The 25371-nt window shown below is 34.7% G+C and overlaps 2 protein-coding genes across 4 annotated transcripts in view; one reads left to right on the top strand and one right to left on the bottom strand.

Annotated features, from left to right (window-relative positions):
* Nucleotides 1–25371, top strand: part of LOC119069347 (RYamide receptor-like) — an 83162-nt gene that overhangs the window by 36306 nt on the left and 21485 nt on the right. The window lies entirely within an intron of this gene.
* On the bottom strand, nucleotides 7333–8999 carry LOC119069348 (glycine-rich cell wall structural protein-like). Of its 2 annotated transcripts, none has more exons than XM_037173423.1 (4): nucleotides 8597–8999; nucleotides 8355–8416; nucleotides 8028–8291; nucleotides 7333–7712 (listed from the first exon to the last, which is right to left on the bottom strand). In XM_037173423.1, the coding sequence occupies exons 1-4, from the start codon at nucleotides 8922–8924 to the stop codon at nucleotides 7452–7454; spliced, it is 915 nt and encodes a 304-aa protein (XP_037029318.1). In that variant the 5' UTR covers nucleotides 8925–8999; the 3' UTR covers nucleotides 7333–7451. The 2 variants fall into 2 exon arrangements, with proteins under 2 accessions (XP_037029318.1, XP_037029319.1); XM_037173424.1 differs by having other exon boundaries at nucleotides 8621–8998.

The raw sequence follows: 25371 nt of genomic DNA on the forward strand, positions 1-25371 counted from the left end.
GTCTGTTTGTACGAATTCGTATACAAAACAAATCAACTCGAAAAAAACAAGACCCAGACCCACACAATTTGATTGTAAACACGAATGTTAACAATGTCATTTCATATTCAATCATTTCGTGGGCAAGACATTAGAAACGGCTTTGTTTGTTTACGGAACATCTATTTCCGGGTACATTTTTTGATTGACAAGAGTCTGGGACCAATTTTTAAAAACATTAACAAAAAACCCTTGATCAAAGCACTGTCAAGCACCGAAGCTGACTTTGACAGCTGACTTTGACATAACTCAATTAGAAGGCCAAAAACACACCTGTTGACTATTTTGTAAAAAATTTTTGATAGCCATTGTATGAAAAAGAATAGCCAACTTTGATCGGTTCAGTCCTCTATTTGAGTGACGGCAAAGTCAGCTTCGGTGCTAGACAGTGCGTTGCCTTGATACAAACTCTGGTAAAGTCATATATTAACCTTACGACTTGGTTTGCAGATATCGAAATTTTACTCATAAAGATTTATCTGAATTTAACTTAACATTCGTACTCTGATAAAATATCCATGAAATGACAAAGCTGTGAAGTTGGTTCCCAAAAAAATGGATCGCTGACATTAGTAATGTACTAAAAATGTAATAGAATTATATGAAAATGTATTGCGTTTTTAAGCTTTAGTTTCAAAACAGCTTTTCCCTATAACCATGACATTTGTTGAAACTAAAGTAATAGTATCGAATACGATCAATACACTCTCTAGCAAATAAACTTCGTTTTGACGCTGTCAAAATACCACTTTATTCGTTTGTTCACTCACTGTTGACTAATTTCTAATTGTACAGGTAAAATTCAAAGGCTACGTTGCATTTTTACCACCTTAATAAATGTAGTTTGGTTGCTAGAGAGGGTAAAAAAGACAATCTAACAATTTTCCGAACCGAATGTGAAACAGAAATCCGAATATAGAAACGGACAAAACTGTCAGAAACACCCACCGCACAAGGCATGTAGGTAGTAAATCAAATGGATGGTTCGCTTTCAGTGCTAAAACTACCTCTGCAAAAACTCACAGAGAAATAGGACTGTAAATATGATAGGAAAGGAAGACATGTACGCTTCGGTTAAAAAAGGTTGCAGTGGCGAAAAAATGAGGGGTAAAACAATTAATGGATTAAATATGAATGCGTCAACCGAAAAAATTTCCTTTTCACCGCACCAGCCATCCTACCCATTTATCTTTCAACGACCATCCGCAAAAAGAAAAATAATTTTCGTCTAATTCTCGCTTTTATTTCACTTTCATTCGGATAACAACATTCAAACTTAAACTAAACCAATAGTTGGACCCACATAAAATAAGACGAGAAAAATAAATATTATTTTCCTTTCCAACCACATGTTTGAGTATAACTCAATATAAAACTGTTATCCTGGATGGTTTGTATAGTGACTATTTTGTTTCTGTAATCAGTTTTATATATGGCTTTAGATACCCATATATCACGTCCGTTTTTACCGCGCGCCGGGTTAGAATACAGTGAATTATTATGGATTTGGTTCTATTAGCTGTTTTACTTCAGGGAGGAAAGACGAAGACATTTAATAATAACGAGAAAGGTGAGGTGACAGGCTCTGTCCGTCACGTAATTTTCATATATGTATATATATATGTATGTGAAGTAGGTGGTAAATGTGTGTGTATAACATCATATGAATGTTTGTCTGAAGCGGGGGGGTAAAAGTATTTTATGGTGTCACATAAGCTCGTTCAATTCTTTTGATACGTGTTTGTCATATTATTGATATATGTTACACAGTTTATGACCTTGTTATACGATTAGAGTAAGGAAATAAAATTGGTTCTTTATCCGTTTGGTTGGTATTTGACTTGCAGAATTTAGAATGAAATATATTGACTCAAGTGGTTAGTCAGTCGAAAAACCTTCTATCTGTGACAAAATGACATTGGCATAATGTTTGCGAACCGCAAATTGAGTAAAATTAATCGAACTTGGTTTAATATATGGCGAGGGGATTGTCATAAATGTACAGACATAAAGGCACAAAGGTTATTAATATATGTATTTTGATGTGTATGTATGTGTGTGGAAGAAAGGATATAGTCGACGGCAGTATAAGTAAATGTCCCTTTTCGAATTTATGTGTAATTATATGTCATCAAGTAATGAAGTAACACTCAATTATTGTACTAACTTTGCTAAACATACTACTGTAGCCTTTTGTTGTCCAGCTTGCGACAATAGAGCTTTAGTTTTATCGCACTGCAAGGAAACTTATAAGCCTAAGTCGTTTATATTATGCTTCAATGACCAACCATAGGTACTATTGTTACCATGTTAATGAAATGAACCCAAAAATTATACAAACAATTGGTGCGTAGAGTTAATGGTTGAATGTTATATCGCTTCCAATGCATAGAATCGAAATGTATATCCGAGTACAACAGTCGATATAATTTATGTATTTATTTGGTCCGAGAATATGGTTCACACTGCATAAAAGCACATCCATCGATCGGTTTTTGTTTTGTTATTAGCTCAGTTGCCGTCAGATGCGTCTGAATTTATTGGCGTTTGTAAATTGACCTCTCTTACCACGAAGTCGGTCCAAACTTACCATTTCGATGAACTGCCAAAGAAACCAGTCTTGATGATACATAACAAGTTGATATCGAGATATGTACCTTAATCTATAAGTGTCGACATCAATAAGCTATCAGGTCCGAACTGGCTGCCCAAGGGCCGCTCGAACAATGCTGTGTGAAAAGGCTCGTAAAATTGATTTTTTCGAAATATACAAATTCCTTTCTGAAGATTTTTTTTTTGGAATTTTTTTTGGAATTTTTCCCGAACTTTTCGGAATCTTTCAGAACTAAAATTCCCAAAAATAGGCCCTGTGGGCCCTGGGCAATTCAGCTATTGTTGTACATGCAATCAATTATCATGTGTTTAGCCAACCTTTGCATTCAAATGAATTATTTCTAATTAAAATATTGTAATTGCTAATTTTCGGTGAACATTATTTTGGATACGGGATGGAAACTCTCGAAAATTACTTTCACTTCTAAAAAAATTTCTAATCAGCGTATTTATGTCGGAACATTATAAATAAATGCCGGATTAATGCAGCATATAATACATATACTCAACCTTTAGCCATTCAGCAGGGTTAATGTACCAAATTAAGTTAATCCTCTGAACAAATAGACCCGCAATAAATAATAAATAATCTTGAACTGAATTACAACCGTACATTATATGTATACATCTACTACGCACCGCAGTTCTCTCTGCTTTCATTGAAATGAATTTTTGTACGTTTGCATCACATACAATTCCATTATCGTTTGTGTGTGTCTACCATAATTAAATTAGTTAAAATATTAATTTTTTTTTTTCAAAAACAACTTTGTTTATTATTGAAAACGTTTTATCGCAATATAATAACTGCTGGTCACTTTTACGATATTTTCACATTTGTTGGTTGACCTACAAAGCGAAATTGAAACCGACTTATTAGTGTAAAAGTTCAATAAAATCATCTTACTTTCATTTTCATAATAAACGGAATGAAAATAAAGACGAAGAAGATACAATTGGCAACATTTTACAGAAAAAAAAAATAAAAATAAATATTTTTAGCACCTGTAGTTACTTATATATAGATAGATACAAGATACCTAACAGCAAAATTATAGCAAAGCGTGACAGGCGCCAAATACACCGAGACTACATAATATTATACCAAATATGATATTCCTTACTGTGAAAAATGAGTGTTGCTTTTATTATTTCACAAAAAAAAAGAAAAGAAAGAAAGAAAAAAAAAGTCCAACTTATACCACCAAAATGTAACGGATATACCAAGCACATTCCAAACACCTGAGAAACTCACTACTGGACCATTAGCATCAAATAAATTTACAATTTATGATAAATCCTCCATTCTCTTTATACTTTATGTACAAAAAAGCATTAAACCATTCAAAAAAACAATGAAGAATTTTACTTCCTGTGCAAAATACTCTCACATATAGACGGTACATGTAACCCATAACATGTATACGGCATACCATGAGATGCAAAAAGATTATACCAAACCATAAGTTCACTATTATAACTATGGATAATTATTTCTGAAAAATTTTTGTGTTTATTTTTTCATTCATATCATTTCGGTTGTATAATGAAGGAAAAAAAAAATAGCACCAACGATGATGGTAAATACGACTTTGCGAAGTTGTGTAGTTGCTAAAATTAAATTGGGTTGCACATTCTTATAATTTTTTTTCTTTTTTTTTATTTAACATCTTCTTCGTCTTCTCTATTTCATTTCTCCATAATGGTTTTTAAAACAATAACCGAGTGTTAATAAATTGGTCTCGCTTGTGGAGATGATGAAGATATATCTTTTTGTAACAGCATCGAATTAAAGAAAAAAATATTTTACGCGGCGTTATCTATTAGCATAAATTATTCATTTTGTTACTTGAATTATCATTAAAAAAAAAGAAACTGGCGAGTTATTAAAAACGCAAAAATAATGTTAGAGATCTCGACTTTAATTGCATTGATTGGTTCACTTAGTTCACGAAAACAAAAACATTGTGACCAGTAACTGTGCAAAACATTTTTGACTAGCATTTTTGTATACATAGTGAACGCATTATGTGCAGCTAAGAGGTACTGCTATGTAATGTTTTAACAATTTGTACTATCATTGCTATCCCGAATTTGTACAGTAAAAAAGTACAAAACTCGGGCATATTCAACTGTATTATTGTATGATTGAACCGCACAATGTTCAGTACAGAAGTGAATAATCATACCGCTCAGATGAACATTATTATATGATGGTTGTGTTACACATTTGATACCATCCGTATGCAAAAAAAAATCACCTGGAGCTGATCTCAAGGCCTATTATTTGAGAATCGATTTGGGAATACTGGAAATATTTTGGAATTTTTGGGAATTAAGTCCAGAATTATGTTGCACTCACTGCAATGTCAAATAGATGTCCAAGGTATATTTAATTTCTTCTAGGTGTTGTCATTTTTCAGCTAGCAATCTGCGTAACCTTCACGTGAAAAATTCTTAGATTGGTGAACCACGTGTAGCAATATGTAAAAAAAATCAAAAATATTTACTGTTCCGTTATTCTAAGATCATGCTGACGTTTAATTTAGCTAAAATCCGTCAAATAAAAATGAAATTATTGCAACGACATCTATTCTCGAAATAGCGACGCATATTTCTATGGATAGAAAGTGGGTGGATGAAGGAGTCAATACTATTGGTTCATCTGTTTTCTAGAATCGCGATAGAGTAAAACCCGATTAATTTTTCCGAAATCAAATTAGCGACCTAGATGGCAAGATTGAAGAAGTCAAAGACGGTGTAATCAAAATTTCATTGTGGCTTAAAACAGACCATTAACACCGTTATATAGATAATATCTACTGAATCGCTATAATTAAAATGTCTTTACCGTCAAGCATTGCGTCGCAGTTCTATATCAAATTCTAAACGGTAGATGACTATTATTGAGTGAAAAGACATCTGTGTCTCTACGGACAACGACTTCAAGGAAGAAATTGTTGTTTTTCTTAAATATCGTTCAAAATTTCTTGAATTAAGTGGCGTCAAAGAAAAACGATTTGGGAATTTTCGGGAATACTTGGGAATTGATATGCCCTCCCTGGGCTAAACTAAATTCTATTGTTGAGGGTGAATTACTACGCAAACACATTCACTAACCATTTAAGTTTAACATCAGGAAAACATCGACTTTTTTCCAATTACTGCATTTCGCTGCACCCTACACACACACACACACACCAAGGTTTTTGAACTGTAGAAGATAGGCATCAAGCCAGAGGCAACGACACTTATTCGTATTCCGTATCGCTACATTAATTGTAATAAATGTTTCAAATTCTTCGAGTTTAGTTTATTGAACTTTTCCTCACACAATTTATCCTCCATTGCATATACCTGAGTCTATCGATAAGTCTATAGATGACGTCAAAGACGATCTGATTTCTTATATATTTGATTGAAGTGCAGTCGACAGTGAAACAACTAAAAGTCTAAAAGTTAATATTCCGATTATTTAGAAATAAAACCTTTTCAATTTCAGAATCGTCACGCTCACTGTAGGGAAGTTCTGTGTATATAACTCTCCCGTCTCGTTGAATGAAAGTAAACAAGAACGAAGTGTAAAATCGCAAAGTATTATCCCGGTGTATCTCTTATAGAGCTATTTGTATTGCCATGGAAGCGTTACAATTATTGTATGGTGTGTACGTATATGGGATGATAGACAAGTTAAAGACGTAATTAGAATGATGGGGACTGGTGCTAGCAGCAATTTGCTAGAAACACATTTTGGATGGGTTTCGCAATCTCAATCTGAAGCTCACCATTTCTCGATTCCATTGTCAATATATTTTATTGGATGTGTAATACGCTTTTCACCATTTCACACAAGTTGGTACGGGAGGAATAAATTCATGCGGTGTGAGTAATAGCCGAGTAGAGTTTCTTTATGAAATTAAAATGGCAAAATGATGGCTATTATTATTAAGGTAGCCGAAAAGTTGAGTTTCCATTTTCAGCTTAATTGACTTTAATATTATTTCTACCATCATCTCTTGTGTGGCTCTTTCATTCCGCTTCAGAGATGTAATGAGTACTTTCACTTATTTCGACAATCAGAAACAGTAATCATCGTTGAAATTGATCATCACGATGCTTATGGAAAAACAAATTATATTTTATCGTACACACGACGGGTTATTACAATATGCTGAATGCTGTTTACAGAGGAAGTGTAGAGAGTTCAAATGTGTATATAGATGTACGGAGTCATTGACGATTCACATGCATATATATATATATCTAATGCCAGCAGATTGTAAATGATGAGCTTACATTAGACTTTTGTTTTCGTTTTCAACTCGTTCATCGGTATTTTGTTGTTGTTGTTGTTGTTGTTGTTTTGTTTGCTACTCACAAAGTAAAATGCATGAGACTGAAGCACAGTTTTTCGATTAATGTTAATGCATTTCAGCAAAACTTTTATGCTGAAAAATGATTTAGTGACTTGTTTACCACCCTAGCGATTTTCCTTTCATACTTTGTTCACTCTCATTGATTTTATTCTATTGGAATTTTCGTACAGAATCTGTTTATTGATGGAGACAGCTTACAGATTTATGGCAAAGAAGAAATTTTTTGAATGTAACCCATATGTTTGCGATTGTACAGATGTCTGTTCTGATGATTATGTCTGAACCGAATTGAAAACGAAATGAGTTTAAATTTTGTCACCGTTCTTTTATTGCAAAACTGTCACATTATACTTAGAGCTAACATAAAAAACAATTATATACAACAGATAGTTTAGAATAGGACTAGGTAGGAAAGTCATTGGTTTAGTATGGTCCAGATTTGCCGGGTGGGCCGTATTGAGCTGATGGTCCTGAGCTTCCGTGAGATGATCCGAAATCAATACCGGAGCCAGATCCTCCAATGCTGCCAATGTCACCTCCAGCGCTGTGTCCACCTCCAATGTCGCTGCTGTGTCCACCGCCGATTCCACCGCCGATTCCACCGCCGATTCCTCCACCGATTCCACCGCCGATTCCTCCGCCGATTCCACCGCCAATTGATCCACCTTCCTTTTGGGTCTTGTACTGTATGGAGTAGAGAAAGTTATTGAGTGGTTCGGTAATTTGTTTTTGTATTGAACTGAACACAATGAACATTTTTGTTTTGCCTTCGATCCGATCGAATTTCAACCAGAGGAACTTTCGATTGTGAGTCGATTGTTCGATTGGCTAAATTATACAGGCAAGCAAAATTTAATGAATTTGTACAATCTCAACTCGGCGCAAAATATACCAGTTCTTGTGCAGTAACCGGCATCATTTAACGCTTGGCGAGACAATCATTCATTGTAGTCTTATTCATTATCTTGATAGTTTGTTGAAGAAAGCATAATAAATTACTTTGATGAAGTAGACTTCTGGTTTGCTGGGTTGGGTGGGTGCTTGGGTTGGGATAACAATGTCTTGTTGTTCTTCGGGTTTCTTGACCAAAACGTAGACCAAAGTTTTCTCTTCATTTTGGGGTTGAAGTGGGATTTGAGGAGCTTGGTAAGATGGAGGTGATGGGGCTTTGATGAAGATAATTTTGTAATGCTTCTGGGCCTGTCCTACTGGAATTGGTCTTTGTGGACGGATTTCCTCTGGCTCTGGTGGGGGAACATGGACCTTTAACCCGAAGGAAAAGAAAAATTAATCCAAAAAACTTTGATTTAAACACATTGAACATACGTAGATATGTTTTTGAACGATTGCTGATCCACCGCTACTATAACTTCCACCGAATCCTGATCCTACAACAAGAACAAATGTTTTCATTTAAATGTCGAACACAATTTCAAACTATCTTGTTGCACATCATGCAAGTGATGTAACACTATTTTCACTTGCGGCACAAGCACAATTTTCAATAGAGCAAAGCACATTGATGTTTTCAACAATTAAGGAAAATGAAGTCACTGATATATTCGCACCTCCGAATCCACCCGAAGATGCACCACCGAATCCGCCTGACGAAGCTCCACCGCCGAATCCACCGAATCCTCCGGATGAGACACCGCCGAATCCACCGGATGAGCCACCAGAGAATCCTCCGGACGAACCGCCGGAGAATCCACCTGAATGTCCACCACTTGATCCGAATCCGGAGCTACCGAAATTCGATCCACCACTAACACCACTAAATCCACCACTGCTATGTCCACCACCCGAACTACCACCGGATGGTCGACTATACGAATATCCTGCTTCAGGTCTGGCCGCGGCGATCGCCAAACACGAAATTAACACAAAGGCTCTCATATTTAATAATAAAATGTTTTTACTTTGTTCGTTTTTTGAGCAATACTGAATGTTGACTGATGACTCTGTGCCAGCAGATTCAATTTATATTAACCACGACGGATAACCCAAGACAAGATTCAATAACAAAACGAAAGACTTACACTTAAGAAGAATAAAAAAAAAATTAAAAAGCATTCACCTACATTTCAGGAGGGGGCTATAAAATGCAAAATTGTCCAAAACCATAGTATCATCTTCTGCTGTATTATACAAATATACATAGTACAAATGTACGTTGTAGATACATATTATTATACCGTCATCGTGCATTACCACTTTTGTTTTGTATATTACAGCATGTACATGGTATGGTACATATTCTTTTACAAGCAACATTCACATGATTTATAAAAAAAACAACGAAAAAAAAACCTCATTAAATTCGTTTTATTATAGAAGGTACATGCATGTTTTGTTGTATCTAGCTATATGAACTGTACGTACACATCTATATACGCATATTATAAGATATGAGTGGTGTTACACAAGCGAGAGACGGTCTTTATCATATGATTTTATGGTCACTTAGAAAAATTATGCACTTGCGTTCGTCATGGATGGAACTGTGATGTTACCAACAAAATTTTATTTGAGACAAAACCAGTATCGTGCCTATAATTGGCTGTAAATTCTACGTGCATCAGCGTAATTGTTGCAGTATGTTGTACATAACATCCACAAAATTGGATATTGTTTGCTTGCATGTGCATTGGCCAGGTAAAATTTGTACCAACAAGTTTTCTATTGAGCATTAATGTAATTACACATTTTTATCGTTTGTTTTGTTGACAATATTTCCAATTCATCTACCCACTCAATTCAATAAAGAAATTAGACCTTAGACGAAACCGGATCGATGCAAAATCCGATGAACATAATATACAACGTTAAATGATGGAAGATACCAATCTGTACTCTATGACGTGATGCTCAAGTTATTTCTATTGGAATTGTATCTCAATTAACTGAACTAGTAACCTAGAGCCTGCCTATAATTGGTGTACCTTGATGCAATCTAATTAACAATATTCCTTTACAACTGGTTATGAGGCTGTGTATGCACGAAAAAAAAAATAATGAATTTGTTGAATATTGTCGTATTTGGTATGGGAATAGTGAGTTACCGTTGTAGAAGCGTAATTCATATTGATGTTGAGGATTGATTTATGAATTTCAATAGAAAATTTGAGAATGAATAGCAATGTGGCAATGAGTAACAAAATTGAAGGTTCGAGGGTTCGAAGGTACAGTTCGAGAATAAGAGAGATGGATCTGGAATTAATATAACTGTTAAGGCAGTTATCAGCGCTTAAGACAAGAAGAAGGAAAATGATAGAAGTCAAAATGTAAAATGTCCAAAGAATCTTTATCTGCTGTAAGTTAAAAATATTCATAATTTTCAGCAACAATCTAGTTAGCAAACGTAGTTCATTTGCACACGGTGTAATTGTCGTGCGCAAATCTATGTAATAATGTAATAAATAAGGGTAACATATTAGTAAATTAGGTTTTGCGTTCACGACGTGTTGCCGAACCCTCTTCGTTCGTATCGGCTCACATCTCACAACTCCATCTACTAACTAGTTAACAATATAACAACTTTAGTAAAAGCGATAGAATAAACAATGATCGATTTTACCAATAATTTCTCTTTGTTTCGGATAATTGCTTTTACTTCTGTCACAAAATCATTCTCAACTATGACGACTATAAAGACAATAAGAAAGAACGATTAACAAGACGAAAATCATTCTAAAATTGGCTGAAGTTGAAGTTGGAAATGATTGTTGAAAAGAGCGTTAATTTGCCACATTAAAAAAGGTAACTTATCCAGATAGACTAACGATTAATGATAGACGACGGACTCCAATTATACAATTAAATTCATTATGTGAGGACTGACAGAGAAAATATTTTAGTGAAACAAAAAAATTGTTTTTTTTTCTTGGTTTATCTACGGTTTGATCGTAAAGAAGTACGTAAATAACTATCAGCTAGATTAATAGGAAAATTGCCATCAACTTGCCATCATTATGTCCAAAACGAAATTGCATTAATTAAACAAACACGATAATTGCCAAAATCGTATAACATTGGATCGACATTTTAAACAATTCTTCGAACCAGTATCGGACTAACTACCAACGGGAAAAGCACATAAAATTCAAAACAAGAATAGACCGGCTAAAGCCTGGTGAGGTCTTTTTTCTTTTTCTCGATTTTTTCTGGAGGCAAGCAGGAAGAATAGTTTCATTAGTCGATATCCAGATGTTGAACAATAAACATCTCCACCAACTTTCACCAATTTAGTAGTCAACTACCACATTATCGAATTATAAATAGGCAAGCAGCCTAAATAATTTCATCAGTCGGTGTGCAGCTCTCAAACAGTAAACATCTCTTCCACATCTCTATCAGCATGGTCGTCAACTACTAGTTTGGTAGTCAACTACCAAAAATTAAGCTTTAAATAGGCGAGCATGTAGAATAATTTTGTCAGTCGTCGTGTAGTTCTCGAATAGCAAACATCTCTTCTCCAACTAAAAAACTTTCGAATTGCAATGTTAACTCTGAGCTATCGGTTATCAGATAACAAACAATTATTATTTGCCTGGTGTTGATATGCTCATGGTGTCTTTGCAATTTTGAATGTCAATCCAGCTCGGAACTACCATAACTACCAAAACTACCGACTACCAAATTTTCTGTCTATAAATAGGCGAGCAAGTAGAATCATTTCGTCAATCGGTGCTTAGTTCTTCAACAGTAAACATCTCTGTCGAAAATTACGTTTGGTAGTCAATAATAATCTTGGTAGTCAGCTACCAACTACCACATTTTATCAGATGACAGATAATTATTATTGGCCTGGTGTTGATTTGCTCATGGTGTCTTTGCAATTTTGAATGTCAATCCAGCTCGGAACTACCATAACTACCAAAACTACTGACTACCAAATTTTCTGTCTATAAATAGGCGAGCAAGTAGAATCATTTCGTCAATCGGTGCTTAGTTCTTCAACAGTAAACATCTCTGTCGAAAATTACGTTTGGTAGTCAATAATAATCTTGACAGTCAGCTACCAACTACCACATTTTATCAGATGACAGATAATTATTATTGGCCTGGTGTTGATTTGCTCATAGTGGCTTTGCAATTCGGAATATCAATCCAGCTACCAAAACTACTAACTTCCAAAACTACCAACTACCGGCTGAGAGCTACCAAAACTACCAAATTTGTGGAACAGACAGACAGAGAAAGCGGCCATAATACGGTATTTCTTCTAGAAGAAAACTAAAAAAACTTTTCTTCATATCAACATGTTTAAGACCATTCGGGAATCGCCCGAATTCCCAGTATATGGCCAGTCCAGCACTGCTTCGAATTTATTTTAATTCCAACATTCTGTTGGGAAAAATGTATTTTTTAAGGAGTCGTTGTCTGGTAATCTCTTATAAGGAAAACCGAAAGCGAAAGTAATTAGCATAACCCAATGTCACAGTGTTGTTGGGAAATTACATTAAGATTAATTATTATCGGCGTTCATAGACGCGTGTTAGATAAATGTGAATAATCATTTCTTGAGTAGTAAGTTTTCAGATTCTAAAAATTTGTTGTTCAATTACGTCAAATCGGTCCAAGTCCAAAAATTGTTTAGTGGCTGGTATACGCGTGATAAATCGTCGCTTGAACCCATCTGGGCATATTATCTCATCGTGTGCTTTATTGTGTAAATGAAGACGCGACAAAAGAGTAAGGAAATGGCATTTTCCCGCTTTACACTAATGTATGATTCAAGTCTCTAATGGATATAACCACCACGTACTATAATTTGAATTGTTCTAAGTTCAAACTTTATGACCATTAAGATATATCACTTGATACAGTAGCTTTGTTCGCATTTCATCGTACATACGTGTCGTATATGTAATATCCGGAATTGTTCAGTTCACGTACAAACTCAAAAGCAATATTAAGAGCGATTAGAAAAAATAAATGATCTATTGGTTTGGTTATACAGTGACAACCATAAAAGCGACGAGCGCTGAAATGAAGAGATGTAGTTTTGTCTCAAACTTTCACGCTGCTGCACATCTGACTCCATATAGTGTATGTACAACATCACTTCACATCATGACAATTACGCTGTCACGTTTTTTTATGTCAGTTACGACCGTAAAGATAATATAGTTGAAAAAAATGGATAAGAATTCTATTCAATATTCGCAGGCCATAGAGGCTAGCGTGCCAATAAATTTTCTTGGTGTCACAAAATTTCTATTTCCTAAAAGTTTGGAAATATTCATAGAAGAACTCCGAATAGATATTTCTCATCATGAAACTGATGGCGTCGAAAGTGCTGATGAAGGTGTATGAAACAATGCAATAAATATCAGCGTTCCATCTAATTACGGTTCCATTAAAATTGAACCACCTCTGAGCATTAATGACGAGGACAGGACGTTCAATTGGACTGCATCAAGGAAGAACAGAACGTTGACAATATCATTGCTTCGAACAATAGCAGCGAAATATTCACATTTCTAGCATTACATTGAATCGCTGTGCATGACAAAAGCGTTGATGGAAAGGTGTTTTTGAAGGATGTCACCGAAAATATTCCAAAGCCCAACAATCCACTAGCCACGTCGAACGATGCGTGCAAATCTGGAGATATTGATCCAGATACTCATATTACCCATATCGCTGTCGATAGCTTCATACGATCGCCTCAGAAATTGAGCCACAATCAACCACTACCGCTTCAAATAAAAAAAAAATCCAGAAAATAATTTGGCTCAATCAGGAGGAAGTTGGTTTGGCGGTAATGCAATTGTTTGGCCAGACATTTGATACAGTAATGATCTACGGTCTAGTAACATCATTAACCGTCGAGCAGGGCGGCTTGACACAACGTTTTGTCATGGACGATGGTTCCGGTTTAATAAATGTGATTTGGAAAGCTAACAGCGAAATGTTAGGTCCGTTGAGTCCTCATTCGGCAATAGGGCTAGGGCATATTGAATTTTTAGAATTTTAAGGGCCGCTATAGCCTGTGTGCGGAAAACGTAGATCATTGAAAACTAATTCCAGGCATATGGTTGATGGATCCGAAGGTGCCCGGGGAGAAGTCCCCCCGGACGACTTTAACTTTCAAATGGTCATAACTCGGAAAGTTGAGAGTATTTCTGAAAACAATGTTCTACTCGACCTCCTCTACAACCTCATGCCAAAAGCTAATAATAATACTTAATAATTTGTCTCTCAGGAAATAAAAGTCAAAAACGAAAATGTCGAACTTTCGATGTTAGAAAACCTCGACAGACACACCTTTTGGACCATCGGTTTCTTTGGCAGTTTTGTAGAGTTTTTAACGCTCTACATCCTGCTAGAACATTGTTTTCAAAAATACTCTTAACTTTCCGAGTTATGACCATTTGAAAGTTAAAGTCGTCCGGGGGGACTTCTTCCCGGGCACCTTCGGATCCATCAACCATATGCCTGGACTTAGTTTTCAATGATCTACGTTTTACGCACACAGGCTATCGCGGCCTCAAAATTCGATACGCCCTATTCGGCAACGATTCATCGTACTAACTACTGATCGATAGTCTTGAAGCTATCATTCAAATCACCAAACGAAACATTACTTAGCGGATCAAATTGAAATTGTTCGGATATGAAGGAACTGTTGGTAAATTATTTAGATCTAGTAAAAATAGTGTTGAATTGCATGCAAGCGACATTGAAGATGATAGTAGCGATCGTGCGCGGCAACCGTTTTTTTTTCAGAAACACCTAATATGAAGAGAAATATAGAAATAGCTAATTCTATGAAATATCAAATTATTTTTGAAATTGAAGAGTGCAAAGTATGAGAGATCAAATTGAAATTTGGAAATAAAATTTTTTGCTGTTGCGTATGAAGCAAGCGGTCAACGATCTGAACCACCGGAGTTCAGTCCGGAGTTCAGTCCGGTGGTTCAGATCGTTGACCGCTTGCTTCATACGCAAGAGGTCTCGGGTTCGAATCTCATTAGGGCGCGTACAGCAAAAAATTTTATTTCCAAATTTCAATTTAATCTCTCATACTTTGCACTCTTCAATTTCAGAAATTAGTCTACGGTCGGTGTGTCCGAAGCAATACAACATCCAAAATAATCAAACTATTGTTTCCATTCAGCCAATGACTTCTTACTTTCACTACGTTCCTGGAGTTGTAAAAATAAAAAAAATTGAGATTGGTTCTCAAGATTGTAGCGAAACCTTTTATATTGTTCCGTTGCATTAATGCTAAGATGTCAGAGAGGCACATTCATCAATCGTATAACTAGATTACTATGTAATTTTGGTCGAACCCAAGAAAACCATCAAAAACTGGTCGGCACTGGTGACTGTCAGATATAATAATTGCAATTGAGCTTTATGACTCAAACCGTGAATTGCTCTAAATATTGATATCCTAAATGTTTAGTTTTTTTTTTAACCAGGGCTTATTTTAGAGGATTTTTAATCCGCAAAATGCTGAAAATTCCGAGAAAAAAAATCAGAAATTTTTCGGAATTTTTTCAGAGTTTTTATTCTTGACTTGAGTGGTACTCGGTTTTATCTGCCGAGAACAGAAATATCGAGATAAACAGTTTATCACGAGAGGAATAAATGCGAAATTATCGTTCTGTTGTATATTAGTGAACTGGAAGTGGTTCGCAGAGCGCTATTTGTAACAATTTTCGAAAACTCGTTTTCGGTGTCTCAGTTTTCTGGAGGATTTTACGCTCTGGAAAGCTTATAAGTCGATAGGCATATCAACTCAACATTTGTCATCAACCTTACATGCGTTTGACAGCTCCTCGAATTTCCTACAAAATAAGCAATAGCACATTGCCTTTAATTCAAACTCATAGTAGCTACAGAGTGCACCAAACTATAGCCACAGTTCCTTAGGAGCAATTTAGTAACTTATGATTTACGTGGCTACTAGAAAATTGTCTAAATTGACGCTACGAACCGTAAATTCAGAGGGGGAAACTACTTAAAAAAACGCTGTACCATGACTTTGTCATGCTGAGAGTCAAGCTGAACTCATAATAACAAAAGAAACAACACATAACATAACAAGCTGAACTAATGACATTGACCTTACATGTATTTGTACAGTGACTTTTCTGTGCCCTGTACCATGAGTAGTTTTCCCCTTGGAAAATACGATTTCTACGGTTTATGCGCGGAAAGTTCGAACTATAGTCTATAGCCAGTTCTACCGTAATCAGTAGTCAATTCTGTATCAACAAACATACATTGCCTGGATCAAAAAAAAAAGAAAAACTATGTAACCTGGACCAGAACCAACCGATTTCTTCAAATTCGGTATGTGCCTTGTATTTATTGCGCATATTCCACTATTATTTTAATTAAATTTCATTACGCTATTACAATTAAATTAAGTAAATAATAGTTGCGATGATTTTAAATAGATTTTATAAAGAGTCTCTCTCTCTCTCTTTCTCTCTTTCGCACATACTCTCTGTTATGCTAATAATACGGTTCGTTGAGATTCCATCCATTGTTTTTTATCGAATCACATTCATTTTAACAAATTAAATTCAATATGATTTTAATGTTATCAATTTTCATATTATAATGAGCTTATTCATGGTTAGACGAACGAATTTATATTAAAATACAAAATTAAATTTACTAATAAGCATTTTCTGGCAAATAGAGTTTTCGGTTGGAAAATTAAACAACTTTGCGTAAACGCAAATGTTTCGTACGATTAACCGAATTAAAGTAAACGGGAAGTTAATTATCCATTCGAACGGCGAAAATTATTTTTGCTTTGCAGCGAAACATTCATGCCCCAAAAAATGTAGTAGTATATGGATGTGGGAATATACAACGTAAAGAAAATTTTGTTAATTAAGCTTTAATTACGACAAATGTAGAAAGGACGACAGACTGATGGTTTATTCCCTTTTGCTAATTCGTTTCACACTCACATAAATACAGAATTTGCAATTGAATTATCCGCAGAGATAACTCTCATCGGACACTTCATTTTTTTTTTTAAATTGACTTGCAAATCAACAAAACCAAAAATCAATATACCCGCGTTGTCACATGGTCCGGAATTAAGAAACCAAAATTTATCTCGAAATATGATTTCAAAACAGAGATTCAATGGTTATTTGCACACCAAGGCGCTCGAGTTGGAACTTCCTATGTGTTCCCGAGGCGAACACATAATTTTTCATCCATACGTGGCGTGAATAACAGTTTTCATCCACGAAACAAGACATCTATTTGTTTCACCATTTTTCGAAATCAAAATACACTTGACAAAGCGAAAAACCGCTTGGCTCGCCCCATGGGAAAAACAAGAGTTGCGAAAATACAAGTTTTCTCCACTGACCTGTCATCAGAGAGAGCGTCAACCAAACGCCATCTTCTCACCCTTCAACACCTCATTCGCTTTCACTAAATTAGGATTTTTATATACAACATGTACATACGATTATGATTAGGTATATCTGGTAACATTTTCAGATTTTTAATATTTTTCTAACCTATCGAACCTCACGACTTTTCGCTTTGTCAATATTGTTCTTTAGTTGTTGAAATGCAGCATGCTCGCAGTTCGAACCGTTATCAGTTAAGACATATTTTAGTGGCATGAGTATCTGAAATTTATAGGGAAGATAGCTGATCGAATTTTGTATTACATAAGCGAAACTTGTAGAATATCAAAATCCCATGTTTAGGGTGACATCGATGAAAGAAGTTTGAACCTTCACAATTTCCCTATTCTCTTAGCAAAAACGAAAAGTAAAAATGGTCTGGACGCTAGACAAGGGATTGTTCAGAAATGACGCGGTTGGGATGTTCGAAAAAACGTGACGGCTTTTTACAAATTTAGGCTAACACTTTTTGCGTGACGAGAGGTGAGGTGGATGTCAAAATAGCCGAAAAATAGTTTGACTGTATTTGTGAACAGCTCCCAATTTGCTTTTTAAGTTTAGGAAATGTACTAGTTAACTAGTCTCAGGTGGTGAATCGCCAGTAAAATTATAAGACCGTTACGTCTTGAGGTTGAATAATTTTCTTTCACTTCGATATCGACTCATCATATATTTTGCTGAAATAAGACCACATTGTAGACAGAAACCATCGCTTACTTTTGCAGTCGCTGTGGCTACCAACAGTCGAACGATTGAAGAGTTCTTCCTTGTTAATAATTAACCTTGTATGATGTAGACTTAGGCCTACTACCATTAGTCTGGCAAAGTGTTTGTTGAAATTGTTTCAGGTGATCAAACTTATTCGTCTGAACAATTGAATAAAAAATTTTAAATCTTCTACCGTTCGGTGTCACTTCACCTATAGAACTGTATACCAAAATAAAAAATAAACTATTCCTAGCTAAAGAGATCGATATCAATTCCAAGTGTTGAATGATTAATCCGGTGATTCCATCCGTTTTCTGTGGCGGGAAGTTATTTTACTGATTTACATCCATAATTTGCGATAAACATTAACATTGATGTATCATAATTTGACGTTAAATTATGCAAATTTATGTACACCAAAAAAAAAAGACTAATTTTATTGTCAACTTGTTTAGTGGAAAGAGCCTCACACAATATATGTTAAGTAGTCATCATATGCAGTGTGTGCTTATAGCATGGCACAATTATTACCTTTTTTTTTTGTCTCACTTGGTAGTATAATTTTGCATACTAAATCACAATATTCGAAGATTTTTTTTTTAACAAAAAATGATTTATTCACACAAATTTTCGGATGATTTTATTAAAGTCAAGTCTGGCAATGGCATTGAGATTTTTTTTTTCTTCTCGTCTTCTTCTGATGCTTAAGATCAAAAAGAAAAACGTTATAAGTGAAACATGTTACGTATTGTGATGAAATTGCTTTAAAAAAAAATTTGAGATTTTTGGTTAAAAAGTAAAAGTTAATTCTGAGGTTGTATATTATTGTACTGTTACCAATGGCTATGTGGGTATAGACACGCAAATTTAAGTCATCAATTGGAGAATCTTGACTCTTACGGTCATTGTATGTATTATAATAAGTGTGGTTTGTGTGCTTTTTTTGTCTTGCAAGAAATTTGAGAGTATAATTAAGTATAAATTTATTATGTTTGAGATAATGGTTTTTATTTAAATTCAATTTTGGATGGTTCATTTGGGTCAGTTAAAGAAATCAAGTGAAAAATTTTTGTAAATTATTTATTTGCAACTACAAAACCGTAGAATGATTAATAATCTCGGTGTGACGGGGCTCAAGTTTTATCCACTTAGAAAAGCAGGACAAATTGTTGAAGTTTAATTTGAATAATGACATCATCTTATAAATGATTTTACCTTTACATTATGGCATGTAGAACCTTTGCCTTTTCGATGCAGACGGTTAATGTTTGAGTTAAACTTTGATCTTCTCCGTAATTATAATTTTGAATATCAATATTCGAGCGGTTGTGCTTAGCTAGGTTTATAATTAGAAAATTTGCGATGTTGAATGTACGGGTGGAGGCACAGATTTATACAGACACGGATTTTGCTTATTGTAGCCTTTCAAACGATATCATTTCCCGATCATCATGCTAGTGGAAAATCAGTTTTGGGAATTCGATATTATTTTAGAGCCTTTTCTTACTTTTCACAAATTTCTTTACAAAATAAAAGGTTTTTAGAGAGCGAACGCAATGATTTAAAATCTCTTCTCGGGAAAGTCATTTTGAGTAGACTAACTAGGCTCAGCCGAATTTGTCTTCTTCTATCACAGATTACATGGCTCAGCCAAGGGGTGATTTTTATTTATTTAGCGTATGGCTCTCTTACACAAATTGCACAGGTCAGATAGGTTAAGATTGGTGAAAAATACAAAATAGGAACGAAATGAAAAGCAACAAATTTACAAATTATCAAACATCTAAACCAGCATGCCAAACAAGAGGTCACTAAGAAGCAACCTCGATATAGTACAATAATATTGGGCAATCGGCGAGGATGTGTTTTTGTTTAGGATTTCCACAGATACAGCTTACGTCGTAAGACTTACGAACAAAGGAAAATTCTTCGTCGATGCTCTGACGTGAATTGAAGAGGGGTGATTGACCGTCCAAACGGACGGAAGGCACAATGGATGTCCCTGTCCTAGAAGATAATTCGGAACTACAATATCACTTTTCCCACATTTTCTCTGAATCCATTGGTATACAGATTACAGGACAATGTTGCCACTTTGGAACTTCTACTAAAAATATTGGAAAAATGAGACTGTGACTCGGAAATGTCTTCCAGGGCGACCAAATATCAAAAAGTGTAAAAGGCTTAATTAAGCAGAGAATGTAAAATTTCCTGAGAATTTCAAATGTTAAATAAAATGAGACTTTCGTATCAGTCGGAAGGCACAATGATTTCAGAAAACCCCCCGGCCATATAGATTTTGATTTTGTGCTATTTATACTCATGTTGGCACTATCTATCGGGTGTAAGTAAAACCCCGAATGGTCATTTACTTGTCGAACCGCACCGTGAAGGTGTTAAAAAAAAGGCCAGACAAAAAGTTAGGCTATCTGACTTAAACGGTAAATCGGAATAGTTTTTGTTGAACAAAGTTTAACACTCAAACATTCGACGATTTTTGTAAACAAAGTTTGCAGGCAATGTGGACACTTTGTTTACTTAGACATTTGATTCTTGGCCATCGGGAAGGATGAGTGGCTGTTGAACCAAGAATTTTGTGCTTAACGATGTTTGGTGTTAAAAATGGAGTTTTTCAATTTAGAAAATGGGCCTGGGCATTTTATACCTGGGCATGTGCTGGGCATTTTATACCTGGGCATGTGCTGGCATTTTTTCAAAATGTGTAGACCCTAGACCGCTCATTTCTAACTTATGTTAAACAACTAAAATGAGAAAATTTTACAAAAACACAACGTTTGCGAAGCTAAACAGACCAAATTTTTGGTACATTCAGAACGCAAAATGTTTGGTAGAAAGAGTTATTTTCAGAATGAGATTGTGTTTAACCAAGAAAAAGCAATGAATATGTCTGATATACAACGTTACTGTACTGAAAAAAAAGGATTCCTACAGCTTAAGAAAAAACGAAGATTGTGGTATTGCAGTAAAGGAATTGTGTGGTAATGCCATAATTGTGTGCATGAAATTTCGTTTCGGAGAATGTTAATGAATGTGCTAAATGTCGAATTTGAAAAATGAGATAAAATGAAGAAAAAATCACTCGTGATGTAGACAAAGCCTATTTTCGTAATAGAACTTTTAAAAAGCTTGAAAGTTCTTTTAAAAATTTGAAAGCACAAATTCACATTTTTCTTTAAAATTCGCAAAATCTATTACTTCATCAATTTCAATTTTATCAATGTCTGTAACAGATAAGTAATCTTTTATGAAAGACAGTATATAATTGGATTTTTCGGTTTGTTAGTTATACAATATACATATCAACCAACAAATTTAATAATTACATAGAATTTTCGCGTGAATTCTCCGGATGACGACAAGAAATTGTGTGAGTTATGTTCAATTCTAAACTTAATTTCAGAAAATTTATTCAAAGATAATAAGCACTCAGCATAGGTGTGAAATGTGTTGAGTCGATAAAAATAGTCGTGTAGTCGAATTCTTATTAAAGGCGATAAGTAACAGCGACATGCAACCGCGCGATAATCACCGTGAAATTTCTTTTCGTTACATGAAGTAACCGTTTCGTGTCTTTTGTGTGTTTTTTTTTCTGTTGCTTCTTCAGCTCTCAATTTAGTTTCCTAGGATCCGTTGTATTTATGTTTTTTAATTAAAAACGAAAATTGTACAGTAAATAAATAAGCGCACAGGTGAACCGTTCGTATTCATTAAGAGGATTCCATACTGGGAGAGAATACCAATGTTCTGTGCATGAAATTCATATACATTTTCATGTTCATCATCAATTTTTATTTTAAATAAATTGTACTGAAGCGTACCGTAGTTTCTCTGCCAGCAATAAAAAATTACGTCACAAAAAGATGTTCAAAACGTTTATTTTGAATGCATCATTTTACGAAAAGAAGTTATCAACTAGTCGAGTTGGCTTGAATGGTAGAAAAATATGTGTATTAAATTCCAACTTTTCCTTTGCGGTTTTTTTCAAATGTTGTTTAATGTTATTTTACGTTGGTTTATTCGTGGAACATGAATTGAATGTATTGAATCTGTGATGCGCTGCGCGCATATGAAACACATAGTTTAATATTTTGTCATCAGACAAACGGTATGGAATTATACTTTCTTTGTATTTTCTTCGACAAACTTGCAATATATACATCGCGTAATATTCCCGACTTAATCGGATATCGAATGAAAAACGAGAATATTCATGCACGGTAAATAAGAAATATCAATCCGAACAATTATAAGCTGGCAGTTCAGAGACTTTTCGGTTAAGAGCTGAACATTTAATTTATCGATAAAGATAATAATAACGTTGGATGACTTTGGCTGTGGGATTCAATATTATCACACCGTATACACCAAAATGTTCCTAGATTTTTTTAAAAATAATTTTCTTTAATAATGTGGATGCTGCGCTATACCCACTTCATCGGCTGCAGGTTAGATCTTTCTTAAATGCAAAAACGTATGAAATTTATTGGCGTTTCCATTTCGAATCAAAGTGGTATTAGATGAAGATTGTGTACGAACATTTACCCAACTTGTATATGGCATTGTTTCGTATTTCCGCAGTTTCATAGCCACTTGAATTATAGCTTTTTCTTTTGTGAATGTGTAATATTTGTGAAACAAAACAAAAATCCGCAAACGATTTATGTGATGATAGTAAGATGAAGATAACAAAATAATAATCTTCACCGGCCGAAATACATGGTGAGCTCTGACACCAGCATTAATGGTGGAAAAGTGTCTGGGTATCTATTTGAATTATTCTTTGCGCTGTTATCGGTTTTCGTTTTGCATCTGTTTGTACATTTATTTTGATATACTGCAATAAGGCTCGATCCCTCTGCGAGACTGTTACATCGTTTTTGTATCTTAATAAATTATGGGTTTGAATTAATTTATAAAAGAAGAGAAGATATTGGATTTAACACGGCAACATACACATAGCTTTGGGGAAAAGCCATAAAGAAACGCATTAAAGTTTTAATGTCGGTTCTCGAATATATTCACAAACTTTTCGGAATAACATGAGCGGCAGTTATTTACGCAACGAATTGAGTATGAAGGTTGATTTCTGCACTGGGTGAAAGATTGTTCAAATCAGGCTCAGCGGACTAGGAACCATTGTGGGCCGAGAGTATAAACGTGTTAGAAGTTTCGTAGATAGAATAAAGGGCCTTTTACGAAATTGATTTCTCTTTCGAATAGAATCCACCAAATAAGAGAAAGTGTCCTGAATCTGAATAATAACAAAAAAATCGATCAAACTCTGTTCCAAGTATTCTTGTATGTTGTGGTCTTCTTCGTCGTCTTAATTTTACTTCTTCCTTCTAATTCTGTTGCCTTCTAGATCTGACTTCTACCACTTTCATTTATTTATTTTATTTTCTTTTTTTCGCACTTCTCTCCACTTTTCTTTCGGTTCTGTTCATTCGTCCATCAATCGCAATCCAATCTTTGTGCCGTTTTTCATTGTTGTCTCCTTCCGTTTGCTACACATTCCAAATAGTAATCCGCTTTCGGTTCGCGTCAGTTTGCTTTGTTTTCCGAAGGTTTTTTCATCATAATTACATTAGATACAGATCTACACTAATTCTATTTACTACACCGTCCTATCCCCGATCTGGGCCCATAACCTGCTACAAGTTCAAATCTATCGAGGGAATAAACGACCTTTTACGAAATCGGGTCTTTATTCAATGACTGGCTTTAAACGAATGAACAGGGATCTTACTTGATTGTATGGAATCGATGAGAACAACAAAATTTGTGTGATTCTAAGACGAAAAATTTCATTTCTATGAGAACAGATCCAAAACCTTACGTTTCGAATGCCACCTCGCAAATTAGTCCACATCTCTAAATATTAGTTTAAATTTAAATTTGGCGAATTTGCACACCCTCACGTTGGAACTGTTTGAGTTACGTTGTTATATATTTTGCTGTAGACAGTTCCGCAGAATATTTATATTCCGCGTGAAAAAGACAAATTTCTGTATCGCTATGTCAGGAAGTTATAAAATGCTTTAATATTATAAGTGAAGCATCCTTCCGGTGATTAAATCGAGCCTCTATACAGCTCTTTTTAAGTTTAAATAAAAACAACTATGCTAAACATTTAATATACCGCCGGAACAACGAAATCGACCTAAGCTATAAGGGTGAGCTTAGAGTTTCCGTTCTATTATTTCTTTTCACTCGAAACATGTATTACCGTTTTTCAATTTAATAGAATGATAAATTCAATTGTGTGCCACTTTAAACAATGTTATTTTATGTTGCATTAGGATAATACATTGCATGTTCATTGCATGTTCATTGCAGCAACATCCTTATTTAAGTTCTTTTTTATTTAACCATGTATGAATACGACAACGACAATAAAATGGGAACCAGAGATGACCGTTGTTTGCTATTTGTCATATTTTAAACCATTTTTTTAAATAAAATAAAATGATAAAAAGCTTGCGAATGGGCAGGTAAATAAGGTCATTGAATAATTAAATTTTTGTTCGAGGTTTTTTAAACTCATTTATCCATTTTCGACAGTTAAATTAAATAAAAATGATTGTAGAATATTCAATTGGATTAAAAAAAAAATTCACTAATAATTTACCAGCAACTCAAAAAAACCCAAATGAATTCAAAATGTTGAAAAGAAAGGTACGAAAAATACTCTTAAATCATATAAATTTGCCACAAATTGACTCATTAAAATTAACACCGATTATGCAACTAACTAAAATCAGCAGTGTTTTTATGGGTAATAATTATATATTAGCACATTCGCTCTCAAAGTGTATTAAGTGCATATAGCAAGGTAATATTATGTCTCTAAGATTATCTGTTTGTTGTATGTTGATCAGATATTAGTTTTGTTGTGAATGCATCGCATTATTCGGAAGTAAATGCATTCAATGACATGCCGAATGCAAAACCGCATTTAGTGCATTTGTATCAATCACCTGATTGCTTTAAAACACATTTAATGTTAAATGAATGTGGATATGGCAATATGGCGTGGATCATTCCTGTGAAATTGTTTATTTTACTTTCACGATTATGGACGCTTAATGGATTCAGTTTAGCGTGTGTGACATGTTAATTGAACGATCATTTTCCAAAAGATTGATTAAGTTCAGCAGATAAATTGTTTTAGCCGTCACCTATATATAGTTTGGTTGTAGTCACAATATCGGTCT

The sequence above is a fragment of the Bradysia coprophila genome, assembly GCF_014529535.1.
Source record: "Bradysia coprophila strain Holo2 chromosome X unlocalized genomic scaffold, BU_Bcop_v1 contig_26, whole genome shotgun sequence".
NCBI classification, from domain to species: Eukaryota; Metazoa; Arthropoda; class Insecta; order Diptera; family Sciaridae; genus Bradysia; species Bradysia coprophila.

What these genes read in the sequence shown, in the direction of transcription:
- LOC119069348 (XM_037173423.1), bottom strand. Translation starts at nt 8,924, where the DNA reads ATGAGAGCCTTTGTGTTAATTTCGTGTTTGGCGATCGCCGCGGCCAGA. An exon ending in ATCTTCGGGTGGATTCGGAG is followed by an intron (nt 8,417 to 8,596) that starts GTGCGAATATAT and finishes TTCTTGTTGTAG; the next exon opens with GATCAGGATTCGGTGGAAGT. An exon ending in TCGTTCAAAAACATATCTAC is followed by an intron (nt 8,292 to 8,354) that starts GTATGTTCAATG and finishes TTCGGGTTAAAG; the next exon opens with GTCCATGTTCCCCCACCAGA.